At 39.8% G+C, this 21,092-nt stretch overlaps 1 protein-coding gene across 2 annotated transcripts; it reads right to left on the bottom strand.

The window, feature by feature from the left end:
• Positions 1–2,754: 2,754 nt before the first annotated feature.
• psmd9.L (proteasome 26S subunit, non-ATPase 9 L homeolog) lies at positions 2,755–12,095 on the bottom strand. Of its 2 annotated transcripts, none has more exons than XM_018245764.1 (6): positions 11,803–12,095; positions 8,715–8,814; positions 8,323–8,507; positions 3,882–3,983; positions 3,367–3,455; positions 2,755–2,990 (listed from the first exon to the last, which is right to left on the bottom strand). In XM_018245764.1, exons 1-6 carry the CDS (start codon positions 11,920–11,922, stop codon positions 2,963–2,965), a joined length of 624 nt encoding a protein of 207 aa, XP_018101253.1. In that variant the 5' UTR covers positions 11,923–12,095; the 3' UTR covers positions 2,755–2,962.
• Between the last annotated feature and the right edge of the window lie 8,997 nt (positions 12,096–21,092).

The following is a 21,092-nucleotide window of genomic DNA, read 5'->3' on the forward strand; positions in this document are numbered from 1 at the left end:
ACAAAAGTTTTTAGTCTATTTATGCAGGGCCGCTTCTGCCATGAGGCAAGGTGAGACCCTTGCCTCATATGGCAGCGAGCAGCCAGTTACAAAGGGCAGCAAAAAGCCGCCTCTTGTAACTTTAAGAGCCGATCTTCCGGGGTTTAACCCGGAAATTCAGCTCTGCTAGTGCAGAGAGCGTCATTGCGCTTACTGCACTAGCGATACTGCCCCCTTAGACGCTAATTTTTAAGCGCAGAGCGGGAGAGGAAGGGGGCGGCAGCAGCCCCAGAATCAGCGCTGTATTTATGGCAAGACCCATTGCACTTTTCTTTCAATCCATGGAAGTTCATAATACAATACAATAGAGATATGCAAGTTGAACTTACAAAAAGAAACTTAATTGTTTTTTTTTTTTAGCAACACACTTAGGGGCAGATTTATTAATGTTCAAGTTGTGTTTTCTATGAAAATTTGAGTTTTCGAGTTGATTTTTTTTGGTCAAAACTCACATTTTCGGGTAAAAAAAACCAACTAAATTGTTGTCAGCTTTATTAGACCCTGACCCAAAATATCTTGAATCTGAAAATACAACATCTAAAACCTGTCTAGTTCATGTAGGAGTCAATGGCAGAGGTCCCTTGAACCATTTGAAGATGTTAATAGCCTTCATGATGTTCAAGTTTTTTTCAGAGGGTTTTTAGAGTTCATTAGACATATAAAAAAAACTTAACATTTGACCTTTGATAAATAACCCCCTTAATAATTGCATTTAAATTGTATAGCATGCATTTTTAAAAACACAAAAATGGCTTTAAAAGCCCTCATTGTTGAGTGGATTCTGCTGGTTGGAGAAGTCACAGCAGTTTCTGCTTGTTCCAGGACCTCACAGATGTGAGATTTTTTTTTTTTTACATTTTGTTTATTTATTTTGTTGCAGGTTAAGAAGTACAGAGAGAACACAGCAGGTCCATTTGGCACTTTTTAAAGCCAAGCACTACAAGTGGAAACATTACAAATTATGTGTATTTTAAGACTCCATTCCTCAAGTACTTTCTCGTTTTTGCCAAACACAAATAAGCTGTCAGAACATTTCAGTTCCTTTTGCAAAGTTGATTATAAAGAAGCTATGTTGGCTCTGATAGATTACATCTACTGTGGTAATTTGTCAGAGTGACACTTATCCATCGAGTTCTATCTTTTATGTCTAACTGCTAGTTGATCCAGCAGACAGAAAAATCCATCTAAAGCAGTGATCCCCAACCAGTGGTTCAGGAGCATCATATTGCTCACTAACTTGTTGGATGTTGCTCCCAGTGGCCCCAAAGCAGGTGATTTTTTTTGAATTCCTGCTTGAAGGCAAATTTTAGTTTAGTTTATAAAAACCATTTCTACTGCCAAACAGAGCCTCCTGTAGGTTGCCAGACTACGTAAAGGGCAACCAATAGCCAATCCCAACCCATTTTTTCATCCACATGAACTTTTTGTATGCTTATGTCGCACTCCAACTTTTTTACATCTGAATGTGGCTCATGGGTGAAAAAGGTTGGGGACCCCTTATCTAAAGCCCCTCTAATTTGCCTCAGAGGGGGTAAAATTCCTTCCTTGCCTTCCTGGAAATTGGACCAGTCCCTGGATCTACTTTGTAGTAAGAGGTATTTTCAATACTCATGTATTTTCCTACTTGCTAAAAAGCCAGTCAACCCCCTTTCTTAATGCTAGGTAATGTATCTGCCAGTACAACCGATTCAGGGAGAGAATTCTATGTCACAGTTTTAAAACCCTTTACGAATATTAAGATGGAACCTCTTTTCTCTTTATAAAAATAAAACAGATGCTGTTTTTAAATGTAGGTATTTAGCCATAAATCCATGGTCTATATTAGCTCCTGTCTCCAGATAATAAATGTTTTCATAAGTTTGTATCCTACTTTTTTTTTACTGTTTATAGTAAATCAGTGGTGAGTAGTATTTTTTTCTGGGCCTTTGTCCAGTTTCTCCAGTGTAAATACCTCCTGTTCATCAATCTTATCGGACAGATCACATCAGTGTATGAGCACATTTAGAGGCCATGGACAGGGCTGGAACTAGGGGTAGGCAGAAGAGGCATGTCATGTGCCCAGTGTCGGACTGGCCCGGCGGGACACCGGGAAAATACCCGGTGGGCCCCGACCCTTAATGGGCCCCCGCCGGGCCAGACACCTCTCCAGATATCTTTAAAAAAGTTTCCCTCCCGCAGCGCCGATCAGCGCAGCGCCAGGCGCCTTCACGCTGGTGCGCCAAGCGGCGCCTTTGTGTGCGCGCGCTCAGCGCGTCGCAGTAGGGGTTGGGGGGCGGGTCGGAAGGGGCCATGGACAGTAGTCCCGGTGGGCCCCGGCCCCCCAGTCCGACCCTGCATGTGCCTAGGGTGCAATAGTGGGGACACTTGTGGGGGGCACTTGTCACCTCTTCTGCCTGCCTTTCCCTAGTTTCTGGCACTTTAATTCCTGGTGATTCAGTTTGCACATCTTGCACATGTGCTGCCCGGTCTCTAATGGGGGGGGGGAGGGAGATGTGTGAGAGACAGGATGAAGTGGATGCTTGGCTTGGGTGCCTGCAACCTTAGGCTCCAAAGAGCGTTGACAAGGAGCTCCAAATACATCACTACAGGAATCTCAGTTTTTCACCTGTCGCTTTCCTTTGTACATCCTCAGCAAGGTGTCAGACACAACAATATAATTTTCTTTATCTGGCATAAAATTAGGCTCTATGAGATTATGATTCTGTTAACAAAAAGAAGATTTATAAATTATATTTTATTTTACTCCAAAAAATCTGAAAAAAAGGAAGAAACATTACAGCCAGCATTATGCTGTTGAAGATAGTTGTTCTGGAATGATGTTTTCTGTATGACTTGAGATTATATCAAGCAATTTGGCTGTAAACAAGCAAATCTTTTTTGCTCAAAGTCCATTTCATGTGAAAACAGTTTTCTGGAATTAGAATCATCTTTTTAGTGGAATTATATTGCATCTGCCAAGAAGAAACCAAAAATTAGTAAGTTATGTCAATATAAAAAGTTAATGGGTTACGGGCCATTTACATAACATTCAGTGTGGCCTATTCTACAACTTTTCGAGATGCCTTTATTATCAATTAAAATATTGTACCCAGCAAATGTTCCAATTGACTGATGATAACGTTGCTAAGAGAATGCTGCCTGCAGTGTTAAAGCATCCACTGGGAAAAGGTCACTAAGCTGACCCTTAAAAATACCCTGCTAGTTTGTTTGGTTTACCCTATGACTAAGCAAATCCATAAACAGTGTATTGTCCCTTTAATTTATAGTAATAAATATTTGTTAAAGTAACATGTCAATTTAATAATAATGTGCATAGTGAAAACTAACCCCAAAAGTCCCTTTCCACTCCATCGCAAAGGGGTGAGCGCAAGAGAAACCAATTTCTCATTTCGAACAACTGACACGCTTAATGGCTTCTGAGAATGAAAGAAAAACAGGGATTTAACTATAATACATAGCATTTTGTGAAACAATGTCCTATGCCAATGCACATCAGATGTTCCAATGCCCAACTAACATACTTTGCCAGTCAGGGCCATATTTAACATGCAGGCACTCAAGGAATCCTTCCAAGCTTTTTGGCCCACAGGTGTGTACACAGTAAAATAAAATTTGTGATAATTGCAGATATATGGATGGGGGGGGGGGTATCTGAATGTCCGTGTCAGCACCTGCACAGTAGGACTATCCCTTGTGGGTCTGCACTGATTGGGCTGCACAGGGCACCACCAGGCCAAAATAAAGTGTTTCCTTTAGGAGCTACAGGTGTGTTGTGGTTACTATGAAATTGAATTTCAAATGTATTCATTATATGAATATTCTCTTACATACGTCATACTCACCCCCTCACTGTGTTGCACTACTTCAGCAATATTCTGGAGAGACTGAAAATTTCTTGTGTTTACTGTCCCAAATGCAATGATCTCATCTCCAACTTGCAGCCCCTTTATTAAAAAAAAAGGGGGGGTTACTATAGGTATAAACCCCTATAAAGCACTCATTTTAATAACAGTTTGAACTGTAATTTGGTTTTATTGCCATGGGTCCTATGGGACTGTAGAGGTAATAGAACAGAGCGATTCATAATTGTAGATGCTATATAGTGACATCCTCACACCCCTCCTGTAGGGGGGTTTTATCTCCATAAGGGCAGAGATAAGGAGAGGTATCATTAAGTGGGGTGTAAGCAGGGGTGACTGCCCTGGGCCATGAACATAGCAAGGCCCCAAAAATCAAACAGTGCAGTAGTACCAAAGGTAGATGTAATGAGAGCACAGCGATGCCTACAGCTGTAGAAGTAATTTCAGTGTTGTCCAACCTGCATTTGTTAAAGCGCAACTTGCAGCACCCCCAGACTGGCAATGACTGTAGGACTATTGAGGTGCAGCTGGGAGCAGCACCTCAACAGCTAAAGGTCCAGAAGATACTTGCAAACAGTATAGAAAACTTCTGAACTCTTAATTGTTCATATATAAACTAGTTAGTCAGATCACAGCTCTTGGTCGCCATTGTGAAGATCCAGCAAAGTTGGTTTGTGAGAGACTAGCTACAAACAAGCCAAATTTCAGCTACTAACCTTACAATCATTTGCACTGTTATGGTGTTAGTATGCGTACTTTGTGATATTACATATGTGGCTCGGTTGCTTTTATTTCAGGAGAAAGTATTTGGTCTATTAGTGAACAAGAAGTTAATAAAATATAGAAAACAGTGAAGGGAAATCCTTTATCATGTTAACAAAGCTTAAAGGGGTGGTTCACCTTTAAGTTAACTTTTAGTATGTTATAGAATGGCCAATTCTAATCAACTTTTCAATTGGTCTTCAATATTTATTTATTTTTATAGTTTTTGAATTATTTTCCTTCTTTTTCTGACTCTTTCCAGCTTTCAAATGGGGGTCACTGATCCCATCTAAAAAAAATGCTCTGTAAAGCTACAAATGTATTGTTATCGCTACTTTTTATTACTCAACTTTCTATTCATGCCCTTTCCTATTCATATTCAAATCAATGCATAGTTGTAGGGTAGTTTGGAGCCTAGCAACCGGATGTGTGACACAGCAAACCGTAGAGCTGCTGAATAAAAAGCTTAATAACTCAAAAGCTACATATAAAAAAAACAGATGCAACTTGTCTCTGAATATCATTCTCTACATCATACTAAAAGATAACTCAAAGGCGCACAACCCCTTTAAAGCTGGCTCCAGGCTGGGCAGTGTAAAAAAGTGAAATATTTGAGGGTGGGAGGTATGACTCAGCACTCTTCTAACTAGGTCTGTTTTCTTTTTAACAGATGTTATTGGAGCTGGAATTGCACTCTTGATAAAAACCAGATGACAGGCAACTTTCTAGAATCTGTGGCCGGTTCTTAGCCCTTTATTAAGTTTAATAAAGCACAACAAACGTGCTGTCAAGAATAAAGCATTTTGTGTTTAGCCACAGTAATTTGAAAATACTGGGGTTTTGCACATAATTCATGTTATTGGTATTTACCCTGTTTCACACACTCTGTACTTAATTTACTTTCCTTTTTTTGTGACAGTTTAGAACAAGCACATTTATTCAAAGGGATTGTCCATCCTTGCTCATATACTACATACACTGTCCAATTACAGTAGGTGTTCTGCATGTCTAAACTCTCTCAATGACTATAAGGACTAAGCTCCTGCATACAGGCCTATGTATTGTGGCAGCCTGCCTGATCAATATCTGGGCAAAAAAAAAAAAAAAAAAAATATATATATATATATATATATATATATATATATATATATATATATATATATATATATATATATATATATATATATATATATATATATATATATATATATATATATATATATATATATATATATATATATATATATATATATATATATATATATATATATATATATATATATTATATATATATATATATATATATATATAGATACAATCCACAAGAAGCCGGCACTCTCCATATAGAGTGTTAGTATGCCTGGGTGCACGATCATCATTTAATCTCCAACAAATGCAAAAAAGGATCAGCACTCTCAGGTCTTCAAATTGTAGGAAATATTTTTATTAATAAATTGGCTCAAGTCTAACGTTTCGTCCCCATCCAAGGCGCATATATATATATATATATATATATATATATATATATATATATATATATATATATTACAGTCAGCATTAACAATTCAGACAGTTAGCATTATACTAGGACAACCAAAACCAGACTTGTCTGACTGCCACATGGTGAAGCACATTTCATAACTCCAAAGAATAATTTCCACTTTTCCAGTGGTGGTACCCCTTTATATGACTCCAGGCAATGTACACACAGATCTTTTGCTTGTGTGTGGCTGCTTGCCATAAAAAAGTTCACTCTGCAGATAAATATTACTGACATTGCATCCAGAGAAAAATTGAAATGTCACACTGAGTAATTTTAGTAGGGTTGTCACGATACATTAGGCCAGTGCTGTACTGGCAGCCTGTGGTAAGTGCTTACCTTTATATAAGCTTTAAAAGGTATTAGTAGTGAGATTAACTGACCCCTGCATTGTGTAAATCTAAAATTCAAACGATGTATTGTTCACACCTGTAACCCCCCCTGCATTGTTCACACTTCTATTGTTCATAACCCTAAAGCCCTGTACTGTTCAGCCCTCAGATGCAGACTGAAAGTGCCCACATTGTGGGTCCTGGTCCTGATAGGTTTCCCTGTCTCCTGCTCTCTGTATGTGCCATACTCTGCCTGTACTATGCTTCTTGTGTGTGCCATGCTCTGCCTGCCCTATGCTCCCTGTGTGTGTCATACTCTGCCTGCCCTATGCTCCCTGTGTGTGTCATACTCTGCCTGCCCTATGCTCCCTGTGTGTGCCATGCTCTGCCTGCCACATGCTCCCTGGGTGTGTTATACTCTGTCTGCCCTATGCTCCTTGTGTGTGCCATACTCTGCCTGCCCTATGCTCCCTGTGTGTGCCATGCTCTGCTGTGGGCAGTGAACCTGGTGTGGGTTTGTTAGCATTTGGAAATACTTGTTAGTGGTCCCCAAGGTGTTTAATCATGTGCTAAGGGGTGTGCTGTGTTATCCACTGGGGAGGATCAGGCATATGGATTTAAAGGTATATCTTAATATGACATAATAAAATTGTTTCATATAAGTGATATCCCTGCAGTACGCACCATCTATTTGGGTTTTTGGTGTGCTACCATCATTAATGTGGACATGGGCGTAAAAGTTATTGTGGTAACATGGGTGTTGTTTACAGCGGGTGTGATTTAAAAACAGAGAGTACTTACCACTGGCTTCCATTGTCAGGCCCTCCACCACGTAGGCCAGAAAAGTTCCGGGCCTCGGTACCACAGAAGTTGGACAGCACTGCTTTAAGCTATGGAGTTTGTCCAAAAGCTTCTCACTATATAGTGTATGATGTAACTAGTTTCTGACCAGAGAAATGTACATCAGATAGCGCCATAACACATGGTGTTTAAGGCAGATTACGGAGAGACTTGGCTTGTAGGGGAGGGTGACTAGTAACTGTTATTAGTGGGAAACAGATTTGAGCAATTCCTATACAGGGTTGTTATGTAAACTTGGAATAGTAACGCAATATCCTACAGAGTATACTCTGGTTTGTGGATATTGTGAATTTTCACCAAGCTGAAACTATACAAGTGAATTAAGATATTAAAAACCATACTTTTTGGCTCTTACTGTTACCACGAGCAACTTTGCTGCCCTTGGTATAGTTTAAACTTGATGCAGGTTCAAAATACCCTACAGAGTATACTTTGGTTTGTGGATATTGTGAACGTGCACAAAGTTGTAACTATACAATTGAATTTGGAGAAAGAGCCAGGGTGCTGCTGCCATGAGGCAAGTTAAGAATCTTGCCTCAGGCAGACATGCCCTTTCAGGTTACCAGGTGTAGCAAACAAAGTTGCTCCTGGTAACTGTAAGAGTCAAACGTATAGTTTTAAAAATCGTAACTAGTGAAGAGCCGAAGTCCCAATTTGCAGCGATGCAGTCCCATCCCCCCACCTAACTGAAATTTAAGTGTGGGGAATGGCATCAGGAAGGCCGTCTCAGGGAGGTGCAGGGGCTAGAATTGCCCCTGAAAAGACCAATATTAGAAAGCAACTAGGCCCTTGGAGCCCGGTGTTATGAAAGTAAACTGAATTTTTGTTTATTTATATGTATACACACCTCATTATATGACACCTATAAAATGTAGTCATTACACAAGAATACTATTTTCCTCATCAGTACAGCATAACAACTACTTACTGACATGCTGGCAGGAGAGCCTGGAGTGACAACGTCTACTTTAGCAAAAGCAGCAGGCAGTGCTTGGTGACTTTGTAGTGCTTCAGCCTGGGCCTCGACTTCACGTTTTTCTTTCTCTCCTGCATGTAGTATGTGTAGAGATTGCTCTATTTTTTTCATGATGGCTTTGTGATCATTCTGCAAACCTGTAGGCAGTGTATTGTTAGCAAAGAGTTTGTTTCATATAAACTTAACCCATTAACACATTAATGTGATGGTTAGGGTATATAAGATTAGACAGATTTCTCACCATTTTACCACACAGTATGGATTTATAACTGCATTTGCTACTCATGTAAATATGTCACATTGCTTTGGTGTGACTAGTATAACTCTAATACTGAAGATCTTACAGATGATATTATGTCTTGCAGTGCGAACTTGGTAAATATCTACATCTGCTCTAGGGTAGCCTTCTCTGTCAACCAGTGGTCCATCCATACCGATTCCTTTCTGCTAGAAAAAGAAAAGATGTTGGTTAATTATAATGTCAGAGGCAGTGGTCCTGGTAGATTTTCACTACTGAATGCTATGAAAAACTGCAAACTAGCAGGCACTGAAATAGTTGCTACAAAACTGTGAAACTAGATTCTGCCCCACTCACAAAAACAAGAGAAACCCTATCATGGCTGCCTGTTAAAGGAACAGTAACACCAAAAAATGAAAGTGGTTTAAAGTACTATTGCCCTGCACTGGTAAAACTGGTCTGTTTGGTTCAGAAACACTACTATAGTTCATATAAAGAAGCTGCTGTGTAGCAATGGAGGAAATTAAAAAAAGGCTATATGGTTAAATAGTGGATAATAGATAACACCATTATGTACTACAGACCTTATCTGCTATTTGCTGTGTAACCTGCGCCTTTTCTCCTTTGAATGGCTGCCCTATGGCTACACAGCAGCTTATTTATATAAACAATAGTAGTGTTTCTGAAGCAGTTTTACCAGTGCAGGACAACACTGCTTTATATTTTTATTACTTTAAAACACTTTCATTTTTTAATGTTGCTGTTCCTTTAAAGGGGTGGTTCACCTTTTTTAGTATGTTATAGAATGGCTAATTCTAAACAACTTTTCAATTGGCCTTCATTTTTTCTTTTTTATAGTTTTTGAATTATTTGCCGCCTTCTTGTGACTCCTTCCAGCTATCAAATGGGGGTCACTGACACCATCTAAAAATAAATGTACTGTAAGACTACACATTTATTGTTATTGCTGCTTTTTGTTACTCATTTTTTATTCATGTCCTCTCCTAATTTAATATTCCAGTCTCTAATTCAAATCAATGCAAGTTGCTAGGGCAATTTGGACCCTAGCAACCAGATTGCTGAAAGAGCAAACTGGAGAGCTACTACATAAAAAGCTAAATAACGGTATAAAAAAACGAATAAAAATTAAAAATCAGTTGCAAAGTGTCTCAGAACATCACCTCATACTAAATGTTAATTTAACGTAGGGATGCAACGAATCCAGGATTTGGTTCGGGATTCGGCCAGGATTCTGCCTTTTTCAGCAGGATTCGACAGAATCCTTCTACTAGGCCAAACCAAATCCCAATTTGCATATGCAAATTAGGGTCGGGGAGGGAAATTGCGCAACTTTTTGTCACAAAACAATGAAGTAAAAAAAGTTTCCCCCTTCCCACCCCTAATTTGCATATGCAAATTAGGAGTGGGAAACTTTTCGGTTCGGTATTCAGCCGAATCTTTTGCAAAGGATTCGGGGGTTCGGCCTGTTGGGAGGGGAGGCAGGAACACTAATGTGGAGAGCGCAATTGCGCTCTCTCGCAATAGTAAAGCCGAATTTCCGGTTTAAAAACTGGAAATTCGGCTCTTAAAGGTACCCGGAGCAGCTTTTTGCTGCCCCTGGAATCCTCTCTGGCATTGCGGCCTGTGGCAAGTTTCTCAAATCACCTCATTGGCGGTGCACCCCTGATTGGGCCCCGGGCCCCTCCAATCTGATCCTGTTTGGAGCACTAGAACATAGCTTATCTGGTCCAGTCCTGGAACTTAAAGGGCACCTGTTGGGTAAAAGTGATATCCCCAACCAAAGGTGCGGGCTAATAGAGCCTGCATTCCTGTTGGGGAAAACAGTAGATTTTTTTTTTTTTTAAAAAAAAAGCCCCCCCCCCACCAGCGCTACATTACCCACACCGGGAGGGAGTTCCTGGTTCGAGCAGGCATGTTTTGTCACTCGCATGCACATAATGCACATGTGACGTCCAGTGTCAGACTGGGACAGGGGCCCACCAAAAAACCGTAGACCAGGGGCCCACCCACAGTACTATTTTCTCTCTCTCCTCACTCAACCTCTATTCTCCTAGTCTCTTTTCTTTACACTATAATCTATTATTCCATCTATTTAGCCTCTTTGTTCTCATAGAAATAGGGAATGGCCATGAAATAGGCCAAAAGTTTAGCAGCATGAGGGTCCACTGACACCTGGGCCCACCGGGACTTTTCCTGGGGCCAGTCCGACACTGGTGACGTCACACGCATGCGCACAACGTGCAATTTGGGGTACAATTTCATTATGCACATGCAAGCGCTGGCAGTGGGCTTTTTTTTTAAAAAAAAAAAAAACTACTGTTATCCCCAAACAGAATGCGGGCTCTATTAGCCGCACCTTTGGTTGGGGATAACATTTTTACCCAACAGGTAAGGGCCAACGCTGAATCCTCTCTACACTTTTCCCTTCAATTTGAGCCTGTATGTTATCCACGCTCTAAGATTGTAAGCTCTACAGAGCAGACCTTGTTCTTACTACCTTTTAGCACATTGCACTTAAACGCTGTATTTTTTAAAACAAATTGATTACTGTGCTTATTACTTATTTATTATTGTGCTTGTCCCCCCTGTGTGTGCTTTTCTATTGTACAGTGCTGCGTATTTTAGTGTTTACAATTAAAGTTATACATATATACATACACACAGAAAAATACACAAACTGAGAACAAGCACTATGGATATACCCCTGGGTTGGTTAATGAATATTGTAATCGATATTATATATTGAATAAAGTACCCCCTTTTGTAAAATATAGGGATATTATAAGTTACCAAGGAGTTTCATGACCATATAAAAACACGAGGCCGAAGGCCGAGTGTTTTTATACAGGTCATGGAACTCCGAGGTAACTTCTAATATCCTCATATTTTACAACTGGGGGTACTTTATTTATTATAATACACAAGTTTCAATGAGTCATGTGACAGAAATGACATCAGAACTCACCGTTTATAACTGATGACATCAGAACTCACCGTTTATAAGGATATAATTTACAGGATATTCATGGCTTTTGTGTATTATATGTTATTATATATGTAAATGACTAATAATAATGTGTAACTCCCTGTCTCAGTATTGTTATGGAGAAGAGTAGTAGTAGCTGAATAATGTACATCACACAGCTATTTCTAGGACTAAAGAAGCGACATACATCTTGCAGAAGGTCATATAAAGCCTTTATCTCGGCTTCCATCTCATCCTTCTTGCTGATCAAAAGCTGCACGTCGCGCACGGTAACGTCTGATTCACAAAGCTCCTCAGCTCCCGACATCACGCTGCCAAACTGCTGACACGCACCACAACTACCAGTCCGGCAGTCACGCAGAACTAGATCTACGGGAACCCACGAGGAATAAGTCTTACAAAACGCGAAGTAGATTTTCTGCGGGAAGCAGTTATTGAGTTCTGGATTCAACCAATTTCTGAGTAGTGTTTATATTAGAGGCGCTGAGTCGATCGCTTCGTTTGTTCCGTATTTAGGACATCGTAATATGTAATCAATCGTGTTGAATAATTAAAGGGGTGGTTCACCTTTCAGGTAACTTTTAGTAAGTTATAGAATGGCAAATTCTAAGCAATTTTTCAATTGGTTTTCATTATTTATTTTTTATCGTTTTATAGTTATTTGCTTTTTTCTAATGACTCTTTGCAGCTTTCAAATGGGCATCACTGACTCCCTTGTAAAAAAGAAAACCCAATGCTCTGTAAGGCTACAATTGTATCGTTACTTGGTATTCCTCATCTTTCTATTCAGCTCCTCTCCTATTCATATCACAATCTCTTATTTAAATCATTGCATGGTTGCTAGGGTAATGTGCCCCCTAGAAACAAGATTGCTGAAATTGCAGACTGTAGAGCTGCTGAATAAAAAGCTAAATAACTCAAAATCCTTAAATAATAAAAAATGAAAACAAATTGCAGATTGTCTCAGAATATCACTGTCTACATCATACTAAAAGTTATCTCAAAGGTGAAGTTATCGCTTCTGTATGCAGCTTTCGCCTACTCCTTTAAGCTTTATTTCAATATGCACTGAAAACCCCCAGTATACAGAGATTGCAGACTATACTGTACATCTATTGGGGTATTGCAAGAAAGCTCTCTAATAATAAATTATTAGAAAACAAACATTTACCAGTTTTCACAGCTCCTAGTGTCAGTGATGGTTTCAAACAGACATTAGCCACTGGGACCACAGTCACCTGAAGATAAAGAAGCAGGGCTGACCGGCACTCAAACGGATCCACAAGACCAAAGATGCTCAGTTAAAAGATAAATTTATTGGTAGAAAAATTAAAAATAAAGCTTCATCTCCATCCAGGGTATTTTAGTATGTTTTAGGATGGCCAGTTCTAAGCAACTTCTCAGTGGCTCTTTAATATTTTTTTTTTTTATGTTTTTTTAATTATTTACCTTTTGTTGACTCTTTCCAGTTTTCAAATGGGGGTCACTGACTAAATCTAAAAACAGATTCTCTGTAAGGCTACAAATGTATTGTTATTGCTACTTTTTCTTACTCATCTTTTTATTTAGGCCTCTCCTATTTGTTTTCAAATCATGGTTGCTAGTAGGTTTGCCACCTTTTCAGTAAAAAAATACCGGCCTTCCTATATATTTATAATTTTTCCCTATTAATAGCATTGGGATCAACCATAATTTGTACTGGCCAGGGTGGTTTGGACCCTAACAATCAGATTGCTTAAAGGGCACCTGTTTGGCAAAAATATTATCCCCAACCAAAGGTGCGGGCTAATAGAGCCCCACTCCGGTTGGGGGTAAAAGTAGGTTTTTGTTTTTTTAAAAAAAATAGTAGGAGGTAGGGCCAGAACTAGGGGTAGACAGAAGAGTCAACTGCCTAGGGCGCAACAATGTGGGGGTGCTGGCAGGTGCCTGTTCAAGATTCTTCTGCCTACCCCTAGTTTGGATTCGCTCCTGTATGCAGCTTTCGCCTACTCCTGTCTTAAGCCCTCTGTCCCTCCCCTTCCTTCTCCTCTCCTATGGTCCTAAGGATATGGCAATTATATTGCAATATTGGCTGATAAAGCAGGAAGGCCACACCACTGTCTTACAATTAAAAGTAGAAAAATGCTCAAAGATATGTGAATGGGGTAAAGCAGAGCAAAATGCTCTGGTAGACATATTCCCAGATTGACGTGTTTCTCTACCACAACCTATTTTCACCTAAATGCTGCCCACTTGAAACCCACCCAACAATGTGGGCCACCTTTAGATATTCCCCAGCAGTATCTTTTTTTTCAGCATTCCTGTGGGAAGATGTGGAAATGCTGCCTTGAAACATTACACCCATGGCACACACTATCATCAACAAGTGTTTCTTACTATTGGTTTTGTGCATCTGATGTTTCATTCAACAAAAAAGAAAGAAAGATCTATCTCCAGTGATGGCTCTTATTAAACAGAGAGTCTGTGCTTGGCCAGCCTAACCTAAAAACCCCATAGGCAGTGTCTTTATATTTGTATCATTTAGTGCACTCCGGTAAAAAATAATAACCAGATCCTGTGTAACCTTGCTAGTATATGAGATTTGTGACAGTCTGCAGAAGGTCTTGTAATGCTTTTGCATTGACTCATTGCATTGAAAGCCAAGCCATCAGAACCATAGCAAGTATAATTGATATGGTATTTTGATGAATGGATGAATTCCTTAGCTCAGTGGTTCCCAAAGGATAGGTCATAATCTCCCTATAGATATTCAGTAGGTGACCAGTAGATCTCTAGAACAATGCTCACAAACAGTTACATCAGACCACCTTCTGGTTGCTGCCTATTTTTGGGAAAAAAAATCAAAGAACAAGACGAGGAGTTGGTTTAAATAAACATTTTTAATAAGCTACATTGCTCTTGCTTCAGCCATGACTTAAGATCTACTCTTCCATCAAACAAGGTTCTAAACAGTGAAATAAGGTTAACCTGTGACTTGTGATATTCCCACTTTCCACAAATAGCGTCTCTAACCATGATGAAACTTTATATTTTGGAATAAAGAGTCATATACTGGATATACTGGATTACTATCTGCACCATGTGGAAATAATAAATACAATATATATTTGGATTTCAGATACAATAATCTAATTCGAGCTCTTTTGCTGTTTTATTGAACTGTAAAACACACTAAAAGTACCAAAGGTTACAGCAGGTGTACAGAAGGCTCATAAGAAAATGAAGTATAAATAATAGAGTAAAATGTTGTCAAAAACATATGTTTAGGCATATGCAGAGTCTTACTAAGAGATTGTAAAGATTGCAATATTACACAAACTTAATAATGTTCTGTAACAATGTTGTATATGAAGCTTTTATTAATGTGGTCTCTCCTGTAGTGTCATCAGATGGCAAAGGAAAGCAAGTTATTGCCTTACTATAACATATAACATCAGAACCTCTAAAGACAATTTACAGACTATCCAGAGGCTTGGGTCCATAAATAAAGACCAACCCTCTGTTTGTGCAAAAATGTTTTTTGTTTTTGTAGAACTTTTGTAAAGTGTGTGCTCAGTGTGGTGTATAGGGCCAAAAAAATAGTGAATTGTCATATATCAAAGACGGTGCTGTCATTTGTATGGGTAGATATTAACACAGGTGTTAGAACAGCCAATACTTCTAAGGATTATGGATCCCCTTGTAGACAGAAAGTGCATTGATAGAAGATATATAGGTATGGGACCCAGAATGCTCCGGACCTGGGGTTTTATGGATAATGACTCTTTATAACCTCGAGTAGTCTCAATTTATTAAAGAATAAAAAAAAAAAAAAAAAGTTACCAGAAAAAACTCGGCAAGTAAAAGCTGGCAAGGTTGTATATTAGTCAATGGGAATGTTCTGTGACAATTTTATTTATTTATTTACCCAGTTCATTAAAACATTCTAGATTTTCAGCCTCATTGAAAATGAATGGGACAATGAGATTCTCACTGATGTGCAACTTTTTTCTGCAAAGAAAACGTGGGGTAATATTATGTCATGGTTTTTCTTAAATAAGATAGCATTCGAGAAAAAAGTTGCACAAGTTTTGTCTGCTTTTTTTTTCCCCTTGTCCGCGTTTCTTTTTTCAAACACTCATATTTTGATAAATCTGCCCCTAGATGTCATTAACTTCTATTGTTGTACAAGTAACGGTTAATACTGCAGTAATGACAGAAGGGAATATGTGTCCAATATAATGTCACTCTTTGGAACTGATGAACAAACATTGATTATCATTTTTGCCAGTTAAGCAACTGGCACTTATTTGGGTCTATATGTTTTTTTTCAGGCAGGGGAATTAAAGAGCCTTAACCCTAATGCTTTAACCAGCATATTAATATCTGGTACCTGTTCCTGTTGACAGAAGGGAACTGCTGCTGCAGCCACCTTACAATTCCTTTACACTACAAAGGTTCCATAGTTCTTTATCAAGCGGCCTCTTTTGCCTTTCCACTCTCCCCAGTTGTATATATGTTTTATGGACCAGAGCTATACCATAATGAAGTACAGATTTGTACAGATAATATGGAAAGGGTAACTATTCCTGACACAGGAAATGCATTCCTGGACATGAAAGCCTGCAGCAGGGCTTATTAATGTGTTTTGAACTCCGTGGCTAACCTTACTGTTACAGCAATCATTTAAACTGGTACCATATGATATTTAAAGCATTTGAGTATTCGTGCTGCACAGTTTGACAAAACAGTCATACCATCAACCTATTTCCTAATAACTTTCTATTTGTATCTAAAAATGTTTCTAACAGACAAGTGTTCTAAATGATCTCGGGTGGGAAATTAGTTGTTTGTTTATTAAGGATAGATTTCTGGATCATTGGTTTGCTCTGTCACAAACCCTCACTTTTCCTGACACATCCCACTTTCTTATCCAATGGAAGCTTTCGTGCTGGCAACTCCCCTCTTTAAAGTTATCATTGGAACACATATGTTTTGCACAGCGTGGGCCCTTTGCTGATTTAAGCATTCTCTTTTTTTGTATCATTTTCTTTTCTCTGTTCTCCAAAGACAACCATCCAGTTATATGCAGGTGCTTAAAACAATGTGGGGTTCCTATTTAAAGTAAATATGAAACAACCATAAAATGTGGAGTTACATATCACATGAACCCTACTACTGTTCCAGCACAGACACCTACGCTGTAACATAACTTGGAAGCAATTTTGTTACCATTCTGGTATTAAATCATATCAAAGCTAGGGTTGCAACCTTTTCAGGAAGATCATACCAACTTTCATATATTTTGCTCTTCGCTATTAATAACCAAATAATCCAATAATCCACATTTATAACATATCATATTCTGTAAATCCAAATCAGAGTTAAAGGGATTCTGTCATGCTTTTTATGGTGTGGTTTTTATTTCTAAATTACACTGTTTAATAATTCACTCTACAAAATAAAATTTAATTCCTGAACCAAGTGTATTTTGTTAAGCTGGCCATACATGCAGAGATCCGCTTGTTTGGCAATTTCGCCTACACACAGGCCGATAAGCTGAGGACTCGGTCTGTTGGAAGCTTCTATCGGTCCGTGTATGGCCAGCCTCAGTTTTAATATTGGTGTGCAGGCAGATATCTTTTGCCTGGTCATGCACTTTCAGAAAGTGCCAGCACTTCATGAACTTCATGTAACTGCTTTCAGACAGGCTCTTGTTTATCCAGCTCAATGTAAATGAATGAGTCACAGGAAGTGCTGTTCTTATATCTACCAGGGAGCTTTTATCCTGTGTCAGGGAGCTGTTATCATGTTAAGGTCCCATTGTTCCATTGGGGAAGGCTGCTGGGGGGGGGGGGGCTGATATCACTCCAACTTGCAGCACAAGTAACAGTAAAAAGTGACTGAAGTGTATCAGAGCACAAGTCACAAGTCACATGACTGGGGGCACCTGGGAAACTGACAACATGTCTAGTGCCATGTCAGATTTCAAAATTAACTATAAATATATCTGTTTGCTCTTTTGAAAAATGGATTTGAGTGCAGAAGTCTGTTGAACCAGCACTAGTAACTGATGCATTTTCTCTAGACAGTATCCCTTTAAGTCACAAGCAAAATTCAGGGATGTCCCTGTATGGGCAACAGCAGGACTGCCATCAGAAATCGCAGGGCCCCATACGAGAAAATTTCCTGGGCCCCCTGGGCTGCGCCGACCGCAAGCCCCACCTACAGGTCCACCCTCCCCACCCCACAGGTCCACCCCCACCACACAGTAAAAAAACAAAGAAAATATTGGTGGCTAGGGTTCCCACATGTTAATAAAAAGATATTGGTGGTCAGGGCCCCCCCATAAAAAAAACATTTTTGGCCAGGGCCCCCCCATTTAAAAATATTGGTGGCTAGGACCCCGCATGAGAAAAAAAATTTGGTGGCCAGGGCCCCCCACATTATAAGAAAATCAGTGGCCAGGGCCCCTTAAACGTCCATGCCTTCTGAGTCAGCAGCTAATTAAGTAAGTATGGCGTGGCCGGGCCCCCCTTACCCTCGGGCCCCCTACAACTCTCCCCCCCTGATGGCGGCCCTGGGCAACAGCAATAACAGGCAACAGGTTAGTAAAGCGTAAAGGACAAGAGAGGACTAACGCTCAATGGAGCGGATTTATCAAATTGTGAATTTAGAGCTCACTAAAGTAAAATTCTGCCATTCTCTATTCATTCCTATGGTATTTTTAGAGGTACATTTATTAAAAATTCTGAATTGGAACCAGAAAAATATTGAAACCAGAAACCACAGGGTTGGAACTTGGAACTTTTTATGCATGGGATGAAATTGTGAATTCAGACTTTCACCATTGATAAATACATAGTTACATAGTTAAATTGGGTTGAAAAAAGACAAAGTCCATCAAGTTCAACCCCTCCAAATGAAAACCCAGCATCCATACATACACCCCTCCCTACTTTCACATAAATTCTATATATCCACACCTATACTAACTATAGAGCTTAGTATCACAATAGCCTTTGATATTATGTCTGTCCAAAAAATCATCCAAGCCATTCTTAAAGGCATTAACTGAATCAGCCATCACAACATCACCCGGCAGTGCATTCCACAACCTCGCTGTCCTGACTGTGAAGAACCCCCTACGTTGCTTCAAATGAAAGTTCTTTTCTTCTAGTCTAAAGGGGTGGCCTCTGGTACGGTGATCCACTTTATGGGTAAAAAGGTCCCCTGCCATTTGTCTATAATGTTTTCTAATGTACTTGTAAAGTGTAATCATGTCCCCTCGCAAGCGCCTTTTTTCCAGAGAAAACAACCCCAACCTTGACAGTCTACCCTCATAATTTAAGTCTTCCGTCCCTCTAACCAATTTAGTTGCACGTCTCTGCACTCTCTCCAGCACATTTGTATCCCTCTTAAGGACTGGAGTCCAAAACTGCACTGCATACTCCAGATGAGGCCTTACCAGGGACCTATAAAGAGGCATAACTATGTTTTCATCCCTTGAGTTAATGCCCTTTTTTATGCAAGATAGAACTTTATTTGCTTTAGTAGCCACAGAATGACACTGCCCAGAATTAGACAACGTGTTATCTACAAAGACCCCTAGATCCTTCTCATTTAAGGAAACTCCCAACACACTGCCATTTAGTGTATAACTTGCATTTATATTATTTTTGCCAAAGTGCATAACCTTGCATTTATCAACATTGAACCTCATTTTCCAGTTTGCTGCCCAGTTTTCCAGTTTAGACAAATCACTCTGCAAAGTGGCAGCATCCTGCATGGAACCTATAGTTCTGCACAATTTAGTATCATCTGCAAAAATAGAAACAGTACTTTCAATGCCCACCTCCAGGTCATTAATAAACAAGTTAAAAAGCAAGGGACCTAGTACAGAGCCCTGCAGTACTCCACTAACAACACTGGTCCAATTAGAAAATGTTCCATTTACCACCACTCTTTGTAGTCTATCTTTTAGCCAGTTCTCTATCCAGATACAAATACTATGTTCCAGGCCAACATTCCTTAATTTAACCAGTAACCTTTTGTGTGGTAGGGATGTAGCGAACGTCGGAAAAAATGTTCGCGGACATGTTCGCGAACGTCCGGACAAAAATGCGAACGGTTCGCGAACGTTGCGAACCCCATAGACTTCAATGGGATGGCGAATTTTAAAAGCTAGAAAAGACATTTCTGGCCAGAAAAATGATTTTAAAGTTGTTTAAAGGGTGCAACGACCTGGACAGTGGCATGCCAGAGGGGGATCAAGGGCAAATATGTTTCTAAAAAATCCATTGTTGACACAGCGCTGCGTTTTGTGCTGTAAAGGGCAGAAATCACACTACGTCACTCAGGTGGTGTTTCTGGAGACGGTATTATTAATGATATTTAGACAGAATGTGAAAAAGCTCACACAGCTAGGTGGCAGTGGTTTGAAGAACAGATGCAGATGAGAGATCAGCAGCAGGACAGACAGCTGCCCACAGCAGCTACATACAGAGCACTGCAGTAGAAGGTAGATTACTAGCCAGCAAAGCTACCTAACCTAAAATGTCCCTCAAATCCCTGCAGAGTTCTGTCCCTACAATACAGAGCAGTATCAAGTAGATTACTAGCCAGCAAAGTTACTATCAACTGTCCCTCAAATCAGTAACAGCTCTCTCCCTACACTAGCTCTTCCAAGCACACACAGGCAGAATGAAAAAACGCTGCAGGGCTTCAGTTTATATATGGAAGGGGAGTGGTCCAGGGGGTGTGGGGGTGGTCTAGGAGGGAGAGCTTCCTGATTGGCTGCCATGTATCTGCTGGTCTGGGGGAGAAATGGCAAAAAAAAGCGCCAGCTAAGGCGAACCCAAATTGGCGAACGTTGCGTTACGTTCGCGAACATTCGGCGGACGCGAACGGTCGATGTTCGCGCGAACAAGTTCGCCGGCGAACAGTCCGCGACATCCCTATTGTGTGGCACTGTATCAAATGCTTTAGCAAAGTCTAAGTAAATCACATCCACTGCCATCCCAGAATCGAGGTCTCTACTTACATTCTCATAAAAAGAAATTAAGTTAGTCTGGCAAGATCTATTACGCATAAAACCATGCTGGCACAAACTCATAGTATTATGATTTGCTATGAAGTCCAGTATCTTATCCTTTATTAACCCTTCGAAAAGCTTTCCTACCACTGACGTCAGACTAACTGGCCTATAGTTTTGAGGCTGAGAACGGGATCCTTTTTTGAATAGAGGCACCACATTAGCAATTCGCCAGTCTCTCTGCACTATGCCAGATCTCAATGAATCCTGAAAAATTAAGTAAAGAGGTTTGGCAATCACAGAGCTAAGCTCGCTAATTACCCTGGGATGAATACCATCTGGCCCTGGACCTTTGTTAATCTTAACATGTTCAAGTCTCTTTTGAATTTCTTCATGTGTGAACCATGCATCATTAGTTGTATTACTAGAATTGGGACTGTTAAGAAGGAAACCTTCACTTACTG

This window comes from Xenopus laevis, chromosome 1L, assembly GCF_017654675.1.
Source record: "Xenopus laevis strain J_2021 chromosome 1L, Xenopus_laevis_v10.1, whole genome shotgun sequence".
NCBI lineage: Eukaryota > Metazoa > Chordata > Amphibia > Anura > Pipidae > Xenopus > Xenopus laevis.

Bases quoted from the DNA above. Each gene is read 5' to 3' on its own strand.
- psmd9.L (XM_018245764.1), bottom strand. From the start codon at position 11,922: ATGTCGGGAGCTGAGGAGCTTTGTGAATCAGACGTTACCGTGCGCGAC. The intron at 8,508-8,714 runs GTAAGATCTTCA...CACTGCCTACAG, and splicing joins TGCAAGACATAATATCATCT to GTTTGCAGAATGATCACAAA. The intron at 3,984-8,322 runs GTAAGTAGTTGT...TTTTTAATAAAG, and splicing joins GCTCTCCTGCCAGCATGTCA to GGGCTGCAAGTTGGAGATGA.